Source organism: Ascaphus truei, chromosome 16 (assembly GCF_040206685.1).
Source record: "Ascaphus truei isolate aAscTru1 chromosome 16, aAscTru1.hap1, whole genome shotgun sequence".
In the NCBI taxonomy this organism is placed as follows: Eukaryota; Metazoa; Chordata; class Amphibia; order Anura; family Ascaphidae; genus Ascaphus; species Ascaphus truei.
This window is the reverse complement of record NC_134498.1, coordinates 12,216,517-12,240,554: the sequence shown is the minus strand read 5'-3', so window position 1 is coordinate 12,240,554 and position 24,038 is coordinate 12,216,517. Positions and strand designations below refer to the sequence as shown.

The window sequence follows — 24,038 nt, the reverse complement described above, 5'->3', positions numbered from 1 at the left end:
GAGCTTCCTGTTTCTTGTGGGATGAATACTATTCTCATTATTTTTGATAGGTTTTCAAAACAGGCCCATTTCATTCCTCTCATGGGTCTTCCTAATTCTGCCACCTTGGCAGATATTTATATCAAAGAAATATTTCGTATTCATGGAGTCCCACTATATAGTGTCCGATCGGGGGTCACAGTTTGTCTCGAAATGTTGGCGTGCCTTCGCTCAAAGGTTGGAGATCACTCTTCTTTTTTCTTCTGGGTATCATCCCCAAAGCAACGGACAAACCAAAAGAACAAACCAGTCACTAGATGTCACGCTGTGCTGCCTGCAGACCAGACTAACTCCCAGTAATGAGGTGGAGAGGGAGTAACCACGCACCCGCAGTAGTGAGAGCGTGCCCGGAGTGTGGATTTGGTAGCGTGGCCAAGACCAGGGGTACAAGGGGCTAGTAGTAGTACTTGCCAGATCCGGGCGTAGAGGGGGTACCGTGGTGAAGTCCGAAGCCAAGGGTCGAGGGTAGTAGAGGTCCGATCGTAGTAGTCCATGAGCCGAGTCCGAGGCATCCGAGAGGTAAGCGAGGTCGAGTGGAAGCCGAGGTCGAGGAGCCAGAGAGGGTAGGAAGACAAGCCGGTTCGGTAACAAGATCTGTAACGTAAGAGGGAGCTAGGCACAGTATCTAACAGCACAAGGCAGACGAACTATGCAGAGCGAGGTTGCACAGGAATCACAGGAGTAATAAAGCGAGGAAGACCAATCAGAGGAGGGGGCAGGGCAGAGGTGAACCGAGGAGCCTCCTGTGATAGGACAGCAGGTAATAACCTGTCCTGCTGCAGCTGGAGCAGTGGGGAATCTGTGCCTGGGTCCGGCGGTGGGCGGAGCGTAGGGCAGAGTGGGGTGAATAAATTATCCTGTGAGGCGCGCTCTGTAAGTTGATGGAGCGCGCGCTCAGTGAGCGTGACGGCGTCGTGAGAGAGAGCCGCGGGGGAGTGAGGGGGCAGTGCGCAGACGTGCTGCAGCCGACGCCGTGGAGCCCGGAGAGAGGGAGCAGTGGCAAGGTGAGGAGGAAAGGGGAGGGTGCGCCAAGGACTGCGTGTCCCCTGCCTCCTTACAGTACCCCCCTCTTGAGGATCGGCCTCAGGACGATCCACCCAAGGCTTGTGCGGGGAGTTGAGATGAAAGCATCTGAGCAATGCCGGGGTGTGGATCTGATCTAAGGGTATCCAGGAACGTTCCTCCGGCCTGTACCCCTTCCAATGTACCAGAAACTGTAATCGCCTCCTGGAGATCCGGGAGTCCAGGATGGTTTGAACCTCAAATTCTGACTGTCCTTGTATGACGATAGGTTTGGGCCTGTGGTTGACAACCGGAAAGCGGTTACTCCGAATGTAGGGTTTGAGTAGGGAAACATGAAATGCCGTGGGTATCATCATGGTAGGAGGAAGTTGTAGACGGTACGTGACTGGGTTTATCCGTTCGAGAATTTCGAAGGGTCCCAGGAATTTAGGTGCCAATTTCAGGGTAGGGGTTTTATGGCGGATGTTCTTGGCAGAGAGCCACACCCTATCCCCAGGCTTGTATTCAGGTGCCTCCTGACGATGCCGGTCGGCTTGACGTTTGTATCTCAGTGAGTGCTGTCTGAATTCTCCTCCAGGACTCTTGTAGGACGGACACCTGAGTGTCAGCTGTTGGTACCCCTGAGGAAATGCTGGAGATGGGAAGGTGAGCGGGATGGAAGCCATAATTCGCGAAAAATGGGGATTCTTGGGTAGACTCATTCTTGTGTGAATTGATCGTGAACTCGGCCCAATGTAGTAAGTCAGTCCAGTCGTCAAGAGTCTCAGACACAAAACATCTCAAGTACTGCTCCAGATTCTGGTTCATCCTCTCGGTCTGCCCGTTGGTCTGAGGGTGGTAGCCGGAGGAGAACGAGAGCGAGATACCGAGTAACTTGGAGAAGGCCCGCCAGAACTTGGAGATGAATTGTGAACCCCTGTCGGACACTATGGACGTGGGGATGCCGTGAAGTCTGAACACCTCCCTGGAGAAAACATCCACCAGAACCGGAGAAGAGGGATGACCCTTGAGAGGGACAAAGTGCGCCTGTTTAGTGAATCTGTCCACAATGGCGAGGATAATAGTCATTCCCTTGGAGGGCGGAAGTTCCACTATGAAATCCATGGATATGTCTGTCTATGGATGTTCGGGAATGTGTAACGGTAACAGAAGACCCGAAGGCTTGTGTCGGGCGGTTTTACTTTGGGCGCATACTGAGCAGGCACTGGTGAATTCCTGAACCTCTTTCCCCATCTTGGGCCACCAGAAAGTTCTTCCGATGAGATCCAGGGTTTTCTTAAAGCCGGGATGCCCAGCAGTTCTGGAGGAATGACCCCACTCCAGGATTTTCCGCCGGAATTGCGGTGATGCGTATAAAGTACCCCCATGGAACCTCTAGACCTCTGGGAATGTGGGATTGAGCTTTGATGATTTTGTCCAGGACATCAAACGAGGTTGCCGAAATTATAAATTTGGACGGTAGGATGGTTTCCGGGATCTCCTCCGACCTATCTTCTGGGGAGAATTGCCGAGACGGCATCGGCTTTCACATTCTTGGAGCCAGGTATATAAGATAAGACGTAATTGAACCTTGAGAAGAATAATGCCCACCAAGCCTGTCGGGACCCTATCCGGCGTACTCCTTCGATGTATAAAAGATTTTTATGGTCTGTGAGGATGGAGATAGGTTCCCGGGTATCCTCTAGAAGATGACGCCATTCTAGAAGGGCCATCTTGATGGCCAATAGCTCCCTGTTACCAACATCATAATTCTTCTCGGCCGGAGAAAATTTATTTGAGAAAAATCCACATGGATGTAGTTTGTCTTGAAGACCCATTCTTTGGGAAAGCACTGCACCAGCTCCTGAGTCTGAGGCGTCCATCTTGAGTGTGAAAGGTATCCGGATGTCGAAGAATTGGTGCTGAAACGAAGATACTTTTAAGAGTTTCGAAAGCAGCTGAGGCTTCGGAGGATCAAACAGAAGGGTCGGCTCCTTTCTTGGTGAGAGCCGTAGTGGGGGCCACTATGGTGGAAAAATTACGAATACATTTTCTGTAATAATTGGAAAATCCGAGAAAGCGTTGAATGGATTTTAGCGTCTTGGGCTGGGGCCATTCCAGTATGGCCTTCAGTTTTTCGGGATCCATACTGAACCCCTTGTCAGAGATGATATAGCCTAGGAAGGCTGTGGACCTCTGATGGAAGAGAAACTTCTCTAGTTTGGCGTAGAGGTGATTGAGACGGAGACGGGCAAGAACGAGCCTGGTGTGTAGTACGTGCTCTTGAGATTGAGCTTCGAAAAAATGGTGGCCCCTTGTAATCTATCAAACAACTCAGCGATGAGTGGAAGAGGGTAGCGATTCTTAACCGTTATGCGGTTGAGACCTCTGTAATCGATACAAGGTCTGAGCGTCCCATCTATCTTTTTCACGAAGAAGAACCCTGCACCGGCTGGGGAAGTGGAGTGCAGTATGAATCCCTTCTGGAGATTCTCCCGAATGTACTTCGCCATGGCTGTAGTCTCTGGTACAGACAGTGGATATGATTTGGATTTGGGAAGGATCGCACCTGGAACCAGATCGATGGGGCAGTCGTACGGGCGATGCGGAGGTAAAAGGTGAGTCTTTCTGAAGACGTCCTGGAAGTCTGCGTATGCCTCCGGAAGAGAGGAGGGAAGAGAGGAAGGTATTTACAACCAAGCAAGGAGCGTAGTAGGACTGAACTGTCCCGAAGAGGTCTGCCACTGAATTGGTAACTGATCCATCCAATCGATGCGCGGATTGTGTCTCTGAACCAGGGCAGACCGAGGATAACTTGGACCGTGTTACGCCGGTGATGCCCGCAGACCAGACTCGTCCCTAATACTGAGGTGGGGACGTATATGTGCACGCACCCGCAGCAGAAGGAGCGTGTCCGGAGTGTGGTGTCTTGGCGTTGCCAGGCCAGGTGTGAATAGGTGTAGCCATACTTGCCGGTACCGGTACAGAAGAGACGAAGTCGTTGCCGTTAGCCAAGGTCAGGGAGAGAGAGATCTGGGAGGTCGAGGTCCAAGCTGTGGTCGAGGGATGAGAGAAGCTGCAAGGTTAAGTGGGAGCCGGGGTCCAGAGCCAGAGAGGAACGTCCGCCAAGCCAGGTCGCAACCTGAATAAACGAAGAGCAAAGGGAGAGCCAGAATAGATGTCTGTAAGCAGAGAATATGTCGAGCAATGTGAGAGAGGCAAGACAGGTACTATATATTGCGGCTGACCAATAGGGAACGGAGGCAGTCCTGGAGGAACATGAGGAGCTGTCCTGGATTGGTTCCTATGGTAGGCAGCAAGGTGGGGAGCTTTAGGGTTAAGTGGCAGCCTTTGTGAGATTTGGGGGCGTGGTTTCACTGCTAGTGCAGTGAATAAATTATCCTTGCCCGGCACGTGCTCTGTAAAGTCGGAGAGCGCGCGCCCGGGACCAGAGGGAACTGCCAGAGCCCTGAGAGGCACAGAGGCAGCGCCGGCATGCCAGGAACGATGGGGGTGCCCCCGCACAGCGGGAGCAGGTTGGGCGAGGAGAGGAAGCCGTCTCACAGCAGCGGGGGCATTCAGAGGTGAGGAGGGGTCGCGCTGTGAGCGCTGCGATCCCTGCATCCTCTCAGTACCCCTCCCTTCAGGGTCGGCCTCAGGACGATCCTCCCATGGTTTGGACGGAAACTTCTTTCAGAAACGTTTGAGAAGCCCAGGTGCATGAATGTCTTTAAGAGATACCCATGATCTCTCTTCGGGTCCAAAGCCCTTCCAATGGACCAAGAATTGAACCTTACCTCTCGAGAGGCGGGAATCCAGTATGGCTTGGACCTCATACTCTTCGTTGCCCTGTATGATAACTGGGTCTGGTCGCAGAGTGTGGTCCGGAAAGAGAGGACTGGAAATGAACGGCTTGAGAAGAGATGTGTGAAAAACATTAGGAATTCTCATGCTTTGAGGTAATTGAAGACGGAAGGCCACTGTGTTTACCTGCTCCACGATAGGAAACGGCCCCAGAAACCTAGGTGCCAATTTAGGGGAAGGGGTTTTGAGGTGGATATTTTTAGTACACAACCAAACCTTGTCCCCAGGTTTGTTGTTGGGTGCAGTTTGGCGACGGCAGTCAGCCTGGATTTTAGAAGTCCGGGAGGCCTTTTGAAGTGCCCATTGAATTCTAGCCCAAGAGTCCTGTAGGAGGGAGATGTGTTCATCCACAGCTGGAACTCCAGAGGAGATATTGGAAATAGGTAGGCGAGCCGGGTGAAAGCCATAATTAATAAAGAAAGGTGTCTCATGAGTGGATTCATTCCTGGAGGAATTAAAGGCATACTCAGCCCAGGGAAGTAATTCCGCCCAGTCATCCTGGGAGTCAGAGACGAAGCACCTTAAATACTTCTCGAGAGATTGATTAACCCTCTCGGTCTGTCCATTAGATTGAGGGTGATATCCCGAAGAAAAGGAGTAAGCAATGCCCAGTCTTCTGGTGAAGGTCATCCAGAATCTGGAAACGAATTGAGAGCCACGATCCGATACGATGGATGTGGGTATGCCATGGATCCGGAAAATCTCTTTGGAGAAAATATCGGCTAGGGCGGGTGAGGAGGGTAATCCTTTGAGAGGAATAAAATGTGCCATCTTGGAAAACTGATCCACCACTACTAGAATGGTGTTCATGCCATTCGACCGAGGCAATTCGACAATAAAGTCCATGGATATGTGGGACCAGGGGCGCTCCGGGATGGGTAAGGGCAAAAGAAGACCTTGGGGTCTCTGGCGAGGAATCTTATTGCGATCACATAGCGGACAGGCCCGGGTAAATTCAAGAATGGATTTGGCCATATTGGGCCACCAGAAGGTGCGACGGATGAGATCCAAAGTGTTCTTGAACCCTGGATGTCCTGCCGAACGGGAAGCATGCCCCCATTCCAGAATCTCAGGAATAAACTTGGGCTCCATGTATAAGGTGTCCTTCGGAATCTCAAGATTGCTAGGAAGGTGTCTTTGAGACTTGATGTTCTCAAGATTCTTGAACGTAGCGACCGCGACGACCTTTTGCTTGGGAAGGATAGACTCAGTAGTTTTCTCCGGTCTCTCTTCAGAAGAATATTGTCTAGAGAGGGCATCTGCCTTGACGTTTTTAGTGCCGGGAATGTAAGTCAAAATAAAATTAAACCTGGAAAAAAATAACGACCAGCGGGCTTGGCGGGGGACTAAGCGGCGGGCATTCTCGATGTATAAAAGATTTTTGTGGTCCGTGAGAATAGTGAACGGCTCTTTTGACCCCTCCAACAGATGCCTCCATTCCTGAAGGGCCAACTTGACGGCCAAAAGTTCCCTATTGCCCACGTCATAGTTCCTCTCAGCTGGTGAAAACTTCTTAGAGAAAAAACCGCAAGGGTGAAGTTTATCCTGGGGAGAAAATCTCTAGGATAGGACTGCGCCGGCCCCGCAGGCCGAAGTGTCTACCTCTAGGGTGAATGAAAAATTGGTGTCCGGGTGTCGGAGGATGGGAGCTGAGACAAATGTTTGTTTCAATGTTTTGAAAGCTGTGACTGCCTCAGGAGACCAAAACGAAGGATCAGCTCCTTTTTGGGTCAGTGCCGTGATCGGAGCGATGATGGTGGAGAAGTTACAAATAAACTTCCGGTAATAATTGGAAAAGCCTAGGAACCGCTGAATGGATTTGAGGGAGTCGGGTTGCGGCCAATCTACTACGGCTTTAAGTTTCTCATGGTCCATGGCCAATCCCGTGTTGGAAATAATATACCCAAGAAAAGAGGTGGTAGATCGGTGAAAGAGACATTTCTCCATCTTGGCAAACAATCGGTTCTCTCGGAGGCGGGAGAGTACAAACTTAGTATGGATGATATGATCCTGTAGATTCTTGGAAAAAATAAGGATGTCATCCAGATAAACAATTACAAAACGATTAAGGACATCCCGAAAGATGTCATAGATAAAGTCCTGAAAAACCGCCGGGGCATTTCATAAGCCGAAGGGCATCACGAGATATTCGTAGTGGCCACTATGCGTGTTGAAGGCGGTCTTCCATTCGTCGCCCTCCCGGATGCGAATAAGATTATACGCCCCGCGAAGGTCAAGCTTGGAGAACAGGTTAGCACCTTGAAGTCTGTCGAAGAGTTCAGAGATGAGTGGAAGTGGGTAACGGTTCTTCACCGTAATGCGGTTCAGTCCCCGGTAGTCTATACACGGTCTGAGAGTACCGTCCTTTTTCTTGACGAAAAAGAATCCAGCCCCCGCGGGCAAATTGGAATGCCGTATAAACAGTGTTCGACAAATCACCCACAAATCTACGCGCCCAACCAAAAAAATCTACTTGCCACCTAGTCCCGCCCCCAACCCCACCCCTAGTCCCGCCCCCAACCCTAGTTCCGCCCCCAACCCCGCTTTAAAATAAAATATATAAATAAAATACATTTAATACATTCCTAGATAGAACAACATTCGTTTTTGACAGAAATGTATTAATTGTATTACATTATACTACAATTAGTCCTTGTTACGTGTGTGTGTGTGTGTGTGTGTGTGTGTGTGTGTGTGTGTGTGTGTGTGTGTGTGTGTGTGTGTGTGTTTGTGTGTGTGTGTGTGTGTGTGTGTGTGTGTGTGTGTGTGTGTGTGTGTGTGTGTGTGTGTGTGTGTGTGTGTGTGTGTGTGTGTGTGTGTGTGTGTGTGTGTGTGTGTGTGTGTGTGTGTGTGTGTGTGTGTAAATGTTGGATCTAGAAATAAAAGCCAGATGTGAATGACTAGTTTCCTGAACCCCTTAACCATTGTCTGGACATCCCCGCTTCACAATCCCGCCTGGGATCTTACCTGATCCGCAGTCCCTCAATGTCCAGATACCTTCATTCCCCAAATCTTATACATTGGAGGGGAGGTGTTCCTTACCTGTCTTCTGGGTTAGGGGGGGTTCCAATGTTTCCTGTGTGAAGCTTGAGTCAGATCTGGAAGAAAGCAGTATAGGTTATTTCGGTGTAGTATAGGGCAGTTAAGATATACAGGGTAAATAAGATTTCCAGATCTAGAGTGAGAGACAGAGAGAGTGTGGATGAGAGACAGAGAGAGTGTGGGTGAGAGACAGAGAGAGTGTGGGTGAGAGACAGAGAGAGTGTGGGTGAGAGACAGAGAGAGTGTGGGAGAGAGACAGAGAGAGTGTGGGAGAGAGAAGGAGAGAGTGTGGGAGAGAGACAGAGAGAGAGTGGGAGAGAGACAGAGAGGGGAGAGAGACAGACAGAGAGGGGAGAGAGACAGACAGAGAGGGGAGAGAGACAGACAGAGAGGGGAGATAGACAGAGAGGGGAGACAGACAGAGAGGGGAGACAGACAGAGAGGGGAGAGAGACAGGGAGGGGAGAGAGACAGGGAGGGGAGAGAGACAGGGAGGGGAGAGAGGCAGGGAAGGGAGAGACAGGGAGGGGAGAGAGACAGGGAGGGGAGAGACAGGGAGGGGAGAGAGACGGAGGGGAGAGAGAGGAGACAGAGAGAGGAGAGACAGAGAGAAGATGGGGGGGACTGACTGATGGGGGGGAACTGGGTGAGGAGATGGTGACTGACTGGGTGACTTTGACTGACTAGGTGGGGGGTTGACTGATTGGGGGGTACCTCTGGTGTCACACACACACACACACACACACACACACACACACACACACACACACACACACACACACACACACACACACACACACACACACACACACACACACACACACACACTGTGACATAGTCCAAAGATGTTAGGCAGCTTTCTGCCCCATTTTAGGTCAGAAAGTGCAGGAATAGTTAAAAATGATCCGTTCCACAGCTTCCCATTAACTCAGGCTGCTGGATGGAAAATCCAGACCACAGATTACAATGGCTCTAGTTCTCCCTCACCTGCTCTTCTAATCACATGCACAGGTATTTAGAACAGAGAGGTTTTGCATTTCACTCTCTCCTTAAAAGCCTGGAGGGTGGGGGTATCGCTGCTCCCCTGTTTCCAGTTTTGGGGTGGACGGCCCCTCCAAGTATCACAGTACCAGAGGATTTGCCTGGACACCACGAACAGATAAGACAAAACAAATGGTTATTGCTGTTGCTAAAAGACTGTGCTGCATCTAGTGACCCTAAATGAAAGGGCATTGTTTTAAGCTGGGGAATCAGTTTAGTTGGCCAGCAGCTGTTAGAGAGACTGATTCTGATGTGTAGTTAGATCCCTGAAAGGGATAGGATTTTGTTTATATGATTTTGGTTTTATTTCTTAAAAATAACAGTGTGGGAAATACTGTAACACTGAAATGTGTGAACTGCTGAATGAAAGTATCTGAGTACCTCTAACCTACACATGTTAAAGCTGCAGTACCTTACTTGGATGAAAATAAAGCAGGCAGAAGCCTGAGTTAAGCAACGTAATACATTGCATGTTCCTGTTTGTTGTATAATTAACCCTAGAAGACTGTGTCGGGAAGAACCCAGACAGACGTCAGCACTACAAAAGAGGGGCGTTTATCACATATGGTGGAGAATGCGGGTCGACACTAAAGTCTGTGGGTTTGCAAATAAATGCGGGGGTTTAAAATGGCCGCCCAGCTGAACTAAAGTACAGATGCTATGAGTGAAGTCTGTCCCACTGTGTATATCAGTTGTGCTTCTAGCATACACAGAGAATGTGCGAAGTGTGGATGCAATAGCACCCTGAACCCAAACAGAAAACCAAAATGTTTTGCTGAAGAAAAAAAAAAAATTGCATCTAGCAAGTGCTGTTTGTAAAGCTAATGCCTTTTGCTGAAGTGAGTGAATTTGCAGCTAGCAAATTGTCCCTGCCGGGATTCTAAAATGGCCGACGTGAAATGTTTGTTTTGTAATGTACATAATCATGAAAAACAGTGTCCCTTCAGGCCATACGATGATGATGATGATGACGACTCGTATGTGGCCCCTGGAGGAGAGCCGTACCCACAGATGAATTTAGTATGCTGGGCCTGTCATAAAGTAGGTCACATGGAAGATTTGTGCCCCAAAATTTTCAAAGACAAACAGCTGCAAAAGCAAGCAACGCCCTATGAGTGCAAGCAAGATGTGGAAGCTGATACCAGTGAGCGTGTGCCCAGTACCAATGATATCTCTGGAGCTAATAAAGCAAAAACAAAGAAGAAAAAGAAAACTGTTCCTCAAGTCACAGGGGAAGTGACCGAGCCACTTGAACCTGCGCTGTCAGGACATGCGTCAGAAAGGCGCCGAGATGTGCTGCAGACCGGAGTGACCGGCAGAATTGTCACGGGAACAGTGGCAAAGGAAAAGGAGGAGCAAAGGGAAGCTGAATCCTTGAACCAGGATAAAGAGGCTTTGGTTTCTGCACTCCAAGCTGCCCGCCATGATTATGAAGTCCTGCGGCAGGGATTGATGAAGGAGCGAGAATGTTGGAAGAAGGAGCAAGAATCTAACAATAAGGTGCGAGAATGTTGGAACAAGGAGCGAGAAGCGAACGCCGAGTTACAGAGGTGTATACTTCCAGCTTTACAAGAGCACGAGGCTTTGAAGAAAACAGAGTCTCTCTTACGGAGTGAGCTGGAAGAGGTGACGACTAGTCTGGAAAAGGCCAACATCGTAATTGCCAGCATGGATGAAAAACAGAATAAGTCTGAAAAATTGATTGCTATCCTAAAACAGAAATACGGGAAGGCTCTACAAGAGGTTCATGCGCTCAGCACAGAGGTGCAACACTTACGCCTGGAGGGCCACGGTCTGAACACAGAGCTGGGAATGTTGAAGCAAACCCATAAGATTGCCCTAAGTGAGTTAGAGACTGTAAAGCAAGAAAATGAGAGTCTGAAATTGGAAAATTCAGATTTGACTGACCAAGCAGAAAAAGTAAAGACAGGGAGACAGGGAGACAGGGGGAGAGAGACAGGGGGAGAGAGACAGGGAGACAGGGGGAGAGAGACAGGGAGACAGGGGGAGAGAGACAGGGGGAGAGAGACAGGGAGACAGGGGGAGAGAGACAGGGAGACAGGAGGAGAGAGACAGGGAGACAGGAGGAGAGAGACAGGGGGAGAGAGACAGGGGGAGAGAGACAGGGGGAATGTTACGCCGGTGCTGCCCGCAAACCAGACCCGTCCCCTGAGCTGAAAGGGGAAGTGGTAATACACGCACCCGCAGCAAAGGGAGCAAGTCCGGAGTGTGGTATAAAGTGTTGCCAGGCCAGGTGTAGTAAGGTAGACAATACTTGCCGGTACCGGTTGTAGAGATAGTGAAGGATGCCTTGCCGAAGTCGGAGTGGAGGATGGAGATAGGTCGTAGTCCAAGCCGTGTTCAAGGGGTTACCAGAGTGAGCGTTGTCCAAGGAGTGCCGAGATCGAGAGCCAGAGGGGGTAGTCGTACAAGCCACATCAGAACCTGTGAAAACACTGAGAGAATCCAGAAGTACTTCCATACAGAGACTATGTCGAGCAAAGACTGAGAGCAGAGAGGAGCTAGATAAAGCAGGAAGGTCCAATTAGGAACGGAGGCGGGACAGGAAGAGCTACAGGGAGACACTGCAGATTGGTGCAGGAATAACAGGCCAGGTGAGTCTTGTTGTTAACCTGAGTATGCTTGTGCAGTGTGCGGGGGCGGAATAAGAGTGTGCAGACTGAGCGTGCTCCATAACTCGTGTACGCGCGTGAACCGAGCCAGTGGATGGTGCAGGTATGCGTGCAGGAGGGCGTGGGCGCGCCCGGCGCTGAGCAGAGGAATTGCCGAGGGGAGTGATCCCGCGACGGCGGCAGGGGCGGGGAGCCGTGGAGGCCGGTAAGGCAGGATTGTTTTGTGTGTCCAGGGGCTCCCTGCGGGGAGGGAGTGCTCTGTGTGGGGAGCGTGGAGAACGCCGATTCGAGACAGGGGGAGAGAGACAGGGGGAGAGAGACAGGGGGAGAGAGACAGGGGGAGAGAGACAGGGGGAGAGGGAGAGAGACAGGGGAGAGAGACAGAGAGACAGAGAGACAGAGAGACAGAGAGACAGAGAGACAGAGAGACAGAGAGACAGAGAGGTTGACTGACACGTGGGTGGGCCCCCTGACTCACCGGGCCCGGGACGCCAACCCCGACAGACCCCCGTTGCCAGCCCTGTCCCCCATTCTTTCTCACCCTCCCCCCATTCTCTCTCTCCCTTCCCTCCCCATTCTCTCCCCCCCATTTTCACCCTCTCCCCCCCATTCACTCCCTCTCCCCCCCATTCTCTCTCTGACCTGCCACTGATCTACAGACACTCACAGACAGACCAATACACACACTGACCACACACACACACACAGCCACTGATCTACAGACACTCACAGACAGACCAATACACACACTGACCACACACACACACACAGCCACTGATCTACAGACACTCACAGACAGACCAATACACACACTGACCACACACACACTCAGACAGACACACACTCAGACAGACACACACTCAGACAGACACACACTCAGACAGACACACACTCACAGACACACACACTCACTGACACAGACACACACACTCACTGACACAGACACACACACTCACTGACACAGACACACACACTCACTGACACAGACACACATACTCACTGACACAGACACACACACTCACTTACACAGACACACACACTCACTGACACAGACACACACACTCACTGACTCAGACACAGACACTCACTGACTCAGACACAGACACACACACACACACTCAGACACAGATATATACACACACTGATGCACACATACACACACACACACACACAGTGGAGCAAGAGATGCAGCGCCGGATGTAAGTGACTGGGGGCGGGAGGGGGGGGAAAAGGCCGGCGATCCGACCAGCCAGCAGTGCATCACCACTACCCGCCCCCGCGCTCATCTCCCACACCAAGGGGACGGGGGAAGGGAGTACCAGGACAGGAAGCAACCCCCTCCCCCCCTGGCAGCCGCACCCCCGCACCTACCTACTATCACCCCGGGCGGGCGGGCAGCCACGGGGACCCGGGGCAGAAGGGGGGACACTGTGTAGCCACCAGTAGAGGAGCAGGAAGAGTCTGTGTCACGCGCTCACTAGCAGCAGGCACAGGAAGTGCCACGAGCGGCTGTGAGTGGGCTCGGGGGGAGGAAGGGGGGGGGCAGGTGGGGGGGAAAGCAGGGAAGAGCCAAAGCCCCGCCCCATGCATCATCCACCAATCCCCAGGAGTCCGACATATTCAAGTAAGAAACCCAACCCCCTGGCATCTGAAAGTACTCACCAGCCGGGCTGCCGCATCCTCGGGTCCTCGGGTTCTCCTCCTCACTGCCTCCGCTGCCGGGGCTTAATGCCGGGACGCAGGGGATTGGCCAAGGTAGGAAAATGGCGGGGGGGCCGGGACTTTGTACAATGCCGGGCCGCATCCTCCAATCAGCAAGACCCAGTTTCTACACAAGCCCAACCCCAACCCCTGGCATTAAAAAAAAAAATACTTACCAGCCAGGCTGCTGCAGTCTCCTCCTCCGCGCCGCCGCAGACTCACGCACCGGAGCTTACTCGCGCACCGCAGGCGACAATAAAAAAAAACGGGAACACATTGAGGAAAAACCGGGACATTTCCGGGACACACAGGAAACCGGGACAGCTCTCGAAAAACCGGGACTGTCCCGGCAAAAGGGGGACGGGTGGTCACCCTAGCTAATCTCATTGCCCCAGTCTATGTCTGGATAATTAAAATCCCCCATTATGCAAACATGACCCAGTTTTGATGCCTTCTCCATTTGCAAAAGTATTTTAGCTTCCTCAATCTCACAGATATTTGAGAGTTTATAGCATATTCCCACAAATATTTTCTTTATACTTTGACCTCCACTGCTAATTTCTATCCACAAGGTCTCTACATTTTCATCATTCCCTTCATAGACATCATCCCTTTATAATAGGTTTTAGATCCGGTTTAACATATAAATATACTCCACCTCCCCTTCTATTTGTTCGATCCTTCCGAAAAAGAGTATAACCCTCTAAATTAACTGTCCAGTCATGTGTTTCATCCCACCATGTTTCAGTAATGTAACGAAGAGATGAAACATCATATGTATATGTAGCCCCCTGTATACAGCACGGGCTATATATATGTTTCTCCTACTGTGGTAAGTCCTGTTAAGGGCAGGCGCCAGTAGTAATCATGGGTTTTCCCCCTTCACGCCCTGCCTTGAGTGATAGATGCAGGCCCCTGACTCTGCTGCAGGCATGAGACAGAGGGGAGGTTCTGCTGACATCATGAGAGGTGGGGCTGACTCTATTTAGCAGCCAGTTCCTGTGTGACAGTCTAGTTCGAGCTGGAGTTCGAGTCTGTCCTGGGAGTTGGAGGAGAGGAGTAGGTCGAGCTCTGTCCTGGGAGCAGGAGAGAGAGAACTCTGGCCTATTAGTTGGAGAGTGAGCAGAGCTCCAGTGGACCAATGCCCCTCACCCTGATGAGGGGGTGATGGGAAAGATCTCTCCCCACCCAGAGGATACCCTCTGAGGTGGGCATTGGGGGTATTGAGGCCCCTCACAGACCATCCTGTCGGAGTGCAACCGCGGAGGAAAGGAGAGGAGAGGAGAAGGCCGGTACACCTTTGGAGTGCCTTGTGTGCTGCTGCTGCTGTGTGCTGCCAAGGCTGCTATGTGCGAGCTAGAGACAATAAAGAGACATTGCTGATTTTACTAGAGACTGTGTGTAATTCTGGAGCATCCACCCTGGGACCAGGGTTATTTCTTCTATACGGGTCCTACCCCATATCCCTGGGAAGGTATAGAGGATGGAGGCGCTGCACCACCACTAAAGAATGAGGCAACTACCCCAGAAGCCTGGTCCTGTGTCCCCAACATCATCGCGGGAAGCTCAGGCCCTCTTGTTACCGGCAGGTACGCACCACTCAAGCACGTGTAGCCAGCCCTCACACACCCTAGATATAGCATATGTGTCTGGGGGGGGGGGGGGGGGAAATATGGGTTACATTTGGAGGCGAGCTGCTGAGATCCAGAACAGGACAGGCTTACAGCGAAGCAGAGCGGGAAGAGTGATGTGCACTCTCCGCGCAAGTGTTAAAGAAAGTAGGGCCTGCCATACCGGGGGTAGTCAGGGGAGTGTGGACCTCCGCTCCCGCACAGTACGCCCTGGGTACCCTAAGAGGGTGGCGTAAGATGGGTGCATAGCTATAGCTGTTCTAGTCCCTTGAGGCAGATAGTTTGAGGCAACTGGGGGGGTTAGCCTGCTAACGTGTCCAGGGACCATGGCCCAGGGCCCGCACTATGAGTGGCCAAAAGTAGGGACGCCCGTACTTAGGGAGATGCCCGGTACACTGGCTAGCACCCACATAAAACGCACCACAGAGCACTTGCCAGAACAGTCACCGAGTACAGTGCACAGGGAAGGAGTTCTGCCTAGCCTCGGGTATGCCACTTCATACTAGTGGGCAACAGAGTAGAAAAATGTGTGGTGCTCTCAAGACAATACGTAGTAAGAAAAAATTGTAGGTATATATGGAAGACAACCCTATATTGCTAATATACTGAGATGTCCCAAAGGATGCAGCCCGGTTGGAAATAATCCCACAAGAAATAGTAAGGAATATTAATGACACCTGCCGGTGACCGGTAGATGAAACATCCTTTGCTTGCAGACAGAGTCAAAATATGAACAACATGGAATAAACTCACTTGGGATTCTTTATCCACCACAAGCAGCGAGTCCATATAATATGACTGATTGAGAATAATACAAAAGGGAAACAAACTGACAAGTCAATTATTACAAAGTTGGAAAGAGCTGCACAGGGAAAGAAAAAACCCTTTCCCCACGATCTATGCGTTTGCTGGGTAATGTTTGTCTAGCAGAAGAGCTGATAGGGTAAACCGATAAACTATGTTCCCTCTCGCCAAAGTGGCGTGCCACTGGTTGAAATTTCAGTTCTTCAGTATCCATAGGGTTACTCAATGCTTAACATATGGAAATGAATGCATTCTTTGAACATTGTTGAGCTTTTACAACATTGTTGAGCTTTTACCTATGTAATAGAGACCATACATGGACATTTGATGAAATATATGTAGCACTGTTTTCCCCACCCTATGGGAAATGTGGCGGCTACTGAGTGTGTGGTGCTTTAACCGTGGCTCACAGGAGGCCTGATCCTCCGCTGCTGGGAACCCGGTGTGTACCTGATCTGTTACCTGCAAATATACCTGTTTCAGGAGCATGGAAGGAAAGACAGTGCGTGGCTTAAGTAGTCCCAAAGCCTGGAAAGTGGAGTAGTTCAAATGAATTACTTTTCAGAAAGGGAGACAGTCAAGGAAACTAATCTAGGACTGTCACGGGCACGCAGTCGGAACATGACATTATATGAGATCTCCGCATCAAGGTTTTACAGTAAACCCATACAGGATATGCAAAAAATGTTTCTTCTCCCAAATCGCATAACAAGTATCTGTTAAGATATGCACCCTGATTCCTGCTTGGCCAAGATCATGGGGGATGTTGGTGTATACGCTAGAAACATCTAGTGTAACTAGCAGAGTGTGAGTGTCAACATTAGTAATTTGTCTAATACTATTGATCAAATCAGTCGACGTCACGTTGTCATGGCAATGCGACGCCATTTAACGGGACCCTGCCCGTAAGAGATGCCACTGGACAAGGTCAGAGACAGTTTGTCAATCTGCAATTAGGTTCATTGTAACCACGCGGATCGGTGTGGTGGCACCGATGGAACAGCCATCAAGCTGATCAGGGAAGATGAATCCATTGTTTGAACATTCTTGGGGCCCTAAACCTACGCTGGGCCATGATCCAGCAGTAGACACCAACATGAAAACATAATACTGAATTCTTGGTACGGTTTTTACATACCTGTGAGAGGTAAGAAATGCATTACATAGCATCACATTGCTTTGCAGAACATTATTTGTGACTTGCACTAAAGGGGCTGAGTTAAAAAATAAATAAAAAAAAGTAATGTTTGCAAGTATACTGGTGTGTTTTATGCTATTTCAATTCGTAAACATATGTCTGAGTATGATCCAGCAGTAGTCACTAACGTGAAAACATTTCTGGTACAGTAATTACAGTACATACTCTTGCAAGAAACAATCAGCAGAAGAAACACAGATAAGCAATCTTATCTGAAGAAACTACTCATCTGCGTTGGTGGTATAGTGGTGAGCATAGCTGCCTTCCAAGCAGTTGACCCGGGTTCGATTCCCGGCCAACGCAACTTATTTTTTCTTCTACACATAAGTCAATTAATAAGTATAATATATTACAGTTCTCGTTTGTCCATACACTAGAACAAATAGGAAGACAAGAAAAGATTTTGTACAAATGAATTCATTAGTAATATATAGAAAAAGTAACGTGGAGAATAGATAGTAAATCCGATATTAATTTGAAGATGTACAGTGTTTTATCAGAATTATATTAAAGAGCATACCTTCCAAAAGTATCAACAAAGGATGGGTTGCTTATTTTTTTTTTACAATGCAAGTGATAGTATAGTTATCCTATTACTAAACATTATAGTTAAAGTGTACAATGTCGAAGAAAATCAAAAGTTGATTATAAAAAAAAAAAATCATCTCGTCCCTGGGTGGGCTTGAACCACCAACCTTTCGGTTAACAGCCGAACGCGCTAACCAATTGCGCCACAGAGACAGTTGATCTCTAAGCCGGCACCGAAAGTGATAGTGCTACTGATAGGAAGTCCTCACTGTTGGCACACTGTATTATTTCAGTATCACACATGAGAACTGGAAATATTATGTTTGAAGCATTTGTCCAACACAATAAACGACAACTATGTACATCTATGTCCACCTATGTACTACTATGTCCACCTATGTACTACTATGTCCACCTATGTACTACTATGTACACCTATGCACTACTGTGTACTCAAAAATATTTTTCTGCCAAAAATTAAAAATAAATCCATGCACATGTGTGTACGTGTACCACCCCCCTTCCCTTCAGAGCAATGCATTCACATAGGTACACCGTGCAACCCATTCACCTCTACACTATAGGGAGTACCAGGTACCCTCACCAAAAACCACATGAAACACATGTATATAATTCTGCCAGCTTTGCCGAGTGACATATGAAACATTTCAGTTCAGGGGCTGAGGGGTTAACATGTGTGTGACACGCCCGCGTGCGCATGCTCTCAGCGCAGTGTGCGGCTGAGGACTGCAACTTTAACTAACATGCCCACAATGCTGTGCGGCAGCGCAACTGTAACTACAGCCACAAGCAATCAGCGTGAGTGAGCCTGACATACCCACAATGCCGTGCGGCACCGCAGCAGGACAAAGGCGGATATCTCGTGCGTCATGCGCAGGGGAGCGGGGCAGGGATGGCCGCCGCTGCCATGTCCTAATGTATATAATCTCATTACTACTCCTCTACCAGGAAGCCATCTGACCTAACACACGGATCAGAGAGTGCCTTCCTCACCTCTCTCTCTGGGGCCCCTGAGACTGTAGAGCACATTTTGGGAAGAAAGGTAATAAAGTCCCCTGGCAAAGGATTCTGCAACCCCAGGATCTGCCCCATCCAGCCCAGGTATCCACACGCCCCCACCCCCCTCCTCCTCTCCCCGCAGAAACATGCTCTGACCCTGCTGCATGGAAAGCCCACCGGCACCAGGTGACGCTGGCATGGTAAAACAAGGGCCGGATTCAGCCACTTCTCCTGTGGGAAGAGAGGAGCAGACATGTCAGCTGCATGCAGGAGAACAAGAACTGTGCTGTGGGTTGGGGTGCTGCATATACGAAATCAGTAACATACATAAATTACCATCATGTCAAAAACCTGGTGGGTGGCTAGTTCCAGACTGCCCTGCCCCCCCCCCCCGTAGTTCCAGGCTGCCCTGCCCCCCCCTAGTTCCAGGCTGCCCTGCCCCCCCCCCCCCTAGTTCCAGGCTGCCCTGCCCCCCCCCCTAGTTCCAGGCTGCCCCCCCCCCTAGTTCCAGGCTGCCCCCCCCCTAGTTCCAGGCTCCCCCCCTAGTTCCAGGCTGCCCCCCTAGTTCCAGACTGACCCCCTCCCTAGTTCCAGACTGACCCCCTCCCTAGTTCCAGGCTGACCCCCCCTAGTTCCATGTCACATGACTGCATGTTGCAATAGGCACAAAGGTTACTGCACTTTATACCTCATATGTGCAATTTTATTAGTAAAAATAGTGTTGATTACAGAGATTTAGAAACCTTACAGGAAGGGTTACCTGAAACAGGTAATGAACCTGACAATACCATTAGCTCAAAAAGTGGCTAAAATCTAGATAGGCGTGTGTATTGGCTAGTTGTGTACTAAGATATTGCCCTCTGATATACAGGGGAGATGTTTTTATTTGTGTTGTAGTTATAATATGCCGTGATATGTTTGTAGACATGTATTGGGATCTAACCTGAGTGTTTTTTTATTATTATTTATTTAACCTAAGCTAGAACACAAGGGATATAAAGCCTTAAAAAGGGGTTGATTTAGCACGTCTAGACACAAGTACAGTCATTATTACTTGTGCAAAGAAATGACAAGAAAGTTTGTTAAACATGTCTGTCATGTAGGTAAATGTCTGCTTACTTTTAATTCCTGTGAAGTTCCCTCTGGCATTGAAAATGGGTAAGCGGTGCTGGCTATAAAACTCAATGTTATCCGTGCTTGGGCACTAATAATAAGGACCAAATAAGATTAAAAATACATTCATTTTTACCCAGCAAATACGTGAAAGTTTAAGGGCCATTAAATCTTTTTAGGGAATTCAATTATTTTCCTAACGATTTCTCAGTCTGCTATACTGAATAATGTTACAAATGGATCATTCTGTAGAGTTTATTTCCAAGCGTTTCTGATCGGACCTCTATAATCCACTACTCCGCGTCACTGGGACCACACTACTTGGGATACTAAAATAGCATTGTGTTCATTAAGACGTTTTGTATTATTACTTGGTAACTGCCGTAAACCTTTTTTTTTTTTTTTTTTTTTTCTGGTGCAATTTTAGATATTCAGCCTTTGAAGTGGTTTATGATTTTTCTTCTTGTGATTTCAGAATTTCACAGAGAGAATTTGGTTGGTTCTCTGTATCCAGCTTTCATACAAAAAAGTGGCAAGAAATGTCTAAAGAGATGTCTCTGCGGGTAAGAAAAATCAGTTTACTTACAGTATAGAAATATGTAAATACAGCACTACTGTCCTGTGCAGTTTTAATCTTCAATAACATCATTAGGACATCTAAATGTTCGCGTGCTGAGTGATACGGTTTAGAGCAGCAATTGTGCTGCTTAAGGGTGTGTGTATGTATGTCCCACGAGGACCGAAACATTGGTCATTTTTGTGCTATGTTTATTTTTGAATAAGTTTTCTTACCTTTGAGTGCTGTCTTGTGTCTGCTCCTGCTGGAGTGGATTCCGTCTGCCTCTCCGTCTGCCTCTCCGTCTGCCTCTCCGTCTGCCTCTCCGTCTGCCTCTCCGTCTGCCTCTCCGTCTGCCTCTCCGTCTGCCTCTCCGTCTGCCTCTCCGTCTGCCTCTCCGTCTGCCTCTCCGTCTGCCTCTCCGTCTGCCTCTCCGTCTGCCTCTCCGTCTGCCTCTCCGTCTGCCTCTCCGTCTGCCTCTCCGTCTGCCTCTCCGTCTGCCTCTCTCTTTAATATAAGTAAATGAACGATAACGTGTAGATCCCATGAAATTAGGAGACAGCACTCAGTCTTGCAGTAGAAATAGTGTATTCGAAACAAGGCACAGAAATTCCAACGTTTCGGTCCCAGAAAACGGGACATTTTAAGTTATGGTGGGTGAAAAAGGCAACAAGAGACCTTCACCGTTTGCATATAGCAAATAAAAAGATCACTTGTGATCACATTCACATGTCTTAGGCAGGTCTGCAAACCAGCCTTTCGCCATTATCACCCAGCATACAACGCTTCCACTGCATCAAGGGATTCTGGGAAATGACATGCAAATGAGCACACAATGTGTGGAAGTGCTGTATGCTGGGTGATAATGGTGAAAGACAGGGTTGCAGACCTGCCTAAGACATGTGAATGTGATCTTTTTAGTGTGTGTGTGTATCTGTACCATGTTAGCCGAGCTTAATAATAAAAAATGAATAGACGATACCGTTCTGTGGCTAACAAAATGCTTTTATTTGTGCGAGCTTTCGAGATACACTGATCTCCTCTTCCGGCGGTGTTACAATGAATGAAGCCAAAAAAGTTTTTTCCGTTAAAACAGTGCCTACTGGAATGTGATCTGTGATTGAAGCTTATCTCCTCCCCCTGTGCGATATGCTGTTTATGACTTGGTGTTAAATGGTCCCTGAATGTAAGTGATGTATGAGTGTGTATGTAAATATAAATTTGTAGAGCGCCCACAGAGTATACAGCGCTTTACTATTAATATATATATATATATATATATATATATATATATATATATATATATATATATATAGTAAGCACCTTAACCCTGGCTGTGCTCAAAGCTGTGACCATGCAGCAAGCTTAAGCCTATAGGGAACCATGTTAAAAATGGTCATTGAGGCAAAAAGTTACACTGTGTGCTCATTTGCATGTCATTTCCCAGAATCCCTTGCTGCAGTGGAAGTGCTGTATGCTGGGTGACAATGGGGAAAGGCGGGGTTGCAGACCTGCCTAAGACATGCAGATGAGCATACAGTTGTATTTGCGCATATATATATATATATATATATATATATATATATATATATATATATATATATATATATATATATATATATATCTCCATATATATATATATATATCCACATATATATCCACATAGCATAAATCTGTGTTGACATTTATTATCAAAAATAGAAGGTAAAAATGGCACTCTCACGTGTAGGTAGAACATGCGCCTTGAGAGATATATATTATCTCAGGTGGTACTCATCTGGGACTTCTTATGCTCCATAGCAGAGGACAATCATTCCGCATCCGGAGTCCATGATGACGAAAGGGAGTCCTAGCCTTGGAACCATCCAGGAAACAAAGTAGCAACAAAGTTGTCCAATTGTATCAACTTAACCACTTTAAGTTGCGCAAGTGTCTCAATACACTAGCTGCTCGTGATGTCGTAATACGTCTTAGCATCCGTGTCCCAAGACGTTTCGTCAGCACATATGTGTAGATGTATTTTTTTATTACCTAACCAGGGGATACCCCGGCCTCAAAAAAACCCTGGTTTCCACAACAAACACAAAATATAATAGCCAAGCGGTCAGGGCTTGTTCCGGCAGCCAATAGAAAGCTGCGACGGCATTGGGAGATCACATTCTATTTGTGATTCACCGCCATATTTGTAGGTTTTTTTTGGTGTGTGTCTCAAAACCATACAAAAAAACAACACATTTCTCGGAACCGGGTCGTGCCCAGAAGTTGGTTGCGAGTCCCTGGTTCAGGTAAGGTTAAAAAAACAAAACAAAAAAAGATATTGAGGGTTAGGTGCAGTTGGGTGTGAAAATAATTTTATTTTTGCGTGTGTGTGGGGGGTGGGGGGGGAGGGAGCTTGGTCTTTCCTTTAGCTCCAATGGGTCCCGCATTAACCACAAACTCAATATTGTCACTGGTCTATAATTACAAAAACACTCCAAACATTGTCACCGGAATGACGAAGTAGTAATTATCATGACTCTTTCTATTTGTGAGCGCTGCGAGCTCTGCGGGACCCTTGTACCTTTTTTAAGGTAAAAAAAATAATTCAACCGTCATTTTGGAGAGATTGCTGCTTTACGGTGTAGTTCTTCGTACGACCAAAATGAACCATACACCGTTAGGTTAATCAGACAGAGCAAATATTTTGTTAGCACAAAATTTCGGTGCCAGAGGAGGTTGCAAGCAGTGTGCTTTCTTTCCACCTCTGGCATCAAATGATTTTATGTTGTTGCCGTCTAATATTTAAAGTTCCTAACCCAGTGGTTTACAACCTTTTCGAAGTGAAACTTCTTTGGTGGCACAAACTGAATTTTGATGGGTAAAATCTCCTTCATGGGGATGAAAATCCGTCACAGAAGTGACATAATGGGCTGGTGTTGGGTGCACATGCACAGTAGCATATGCTGTAAGAGTGCGCATGCGCAGAAACGGCAGTAAACGGAAGGGATGTCATGCGAAGGCGGCCGTTGACAGACCACACACACCACCCCCTCCCCCGTGGTCTGTGTATACACAAACAAACAAAAGGAACACTGTTATTAAAGGAATTCCCAGTGAGTATAAATATAGAAGTACAAAAAGCAAACATTTTACTAACCTATCATTTATCATTAAAAACCAGAAGTGGAAAATAAGCAAGATGTGTAAACGTATAACATAAATTGTAAGTAGATTAATATAATATAGTAACTGTAATGATTAAAAAAAAAAAAAACGGTACTTGCGATATAAGTCAAAATTCTTTGCGCTTTGTCACTCACATTGTTATGATTTTTGTTTGTATGTATATGTATGTTACTTTAGTTAACATAAGCCAATTATAGTCTGTATGGAAAGTTCGACACCAAAATAAATAACATACATTATACTCTAACATCTCTTTAATTTAATTAATCACCATCACAAATAAAATGTCTGTCACAAAACAGTGACAAAACGCAAAGAAGTTTCACTTACAATGCACGTGCTCAGCACACACAACTTTTTTGGTTAAGGAACCTTATAACTATATTGTGAAATTCTGAGGAACCCCAACCCTCTCTAATAACGCATCTGAGATCAGATACAGTTAGGTCTGGAAATAATTGGACACTGATACAAGTTTTGTTATTTCGACTGTGTACCAAAATAAATTCAAGTTACAGTTAAATAATGAATATGGGCTTAAAGTGCAGTCTATCAGCTTTAATTTGAAGGTATTCACATCAAAATTGGAGGAAGTGTTTAGGAATTACATCTCTTTAATATGTAGCCCCCTCTTTTTCATGGGACCAAAAGTAATTGGACAATTGACTCAAAAGCTGTTTCATGGACAGGTGTGGGCTATTC

At 47.9% G+C, this 24,038-nt stretch overlaps 1 protein-coding gene and 1 non-coding gene across 9 annotated transcripts in view; both read left to right on the top strand.

Moving 5' to 3' along the window:
- The first annotated feature begins 17,185 nt into the window (after positions 1-17,185).
- Positions 17,186-17,257, top strand: TRNAG-UCC (transfer RNA glycine (anticodon UCC)). The gene has a single exon. It is a non-coding gene; the product is annotated as a tRNA-Gly (tRNA).
- Positions 17,258-18,327: 1,070 nt separating this feature from the next.
- Positions 18,328-24,038, top strand: part of LOC142467291 (zinc finger protein 717-like) — a 31,068-nt gene continuing 25,357 nt past the window's right edge. Inside the window, exons 1-2 of one of the 8 annotated variants that reach the window (XM_075572777.1) lie at positions 18,328-18,545; positions 20,091-20,178. In XM_075572777.1, coding sequence (XP_075428892.1) covers positions 20,155-20,178 — 24 coding nt within the window. In that variant the 5' untranslated portion in view covers positions 18,328-18,545; positions 20,091-20,154. Of the gene's footprint in view, positions 18,605-18,650; positions 18,791-18,834; positions 18,857-19,250; positions 19,272-20,090; positions 20,179-21,956; positions 22,457-24,038 lie in introns of those variants that run through there. The other 7 variants (XM_075572778.1, XM_075572775.1, XM_075572782.1 and 4 more) reach the window with 7 other exon arrangements.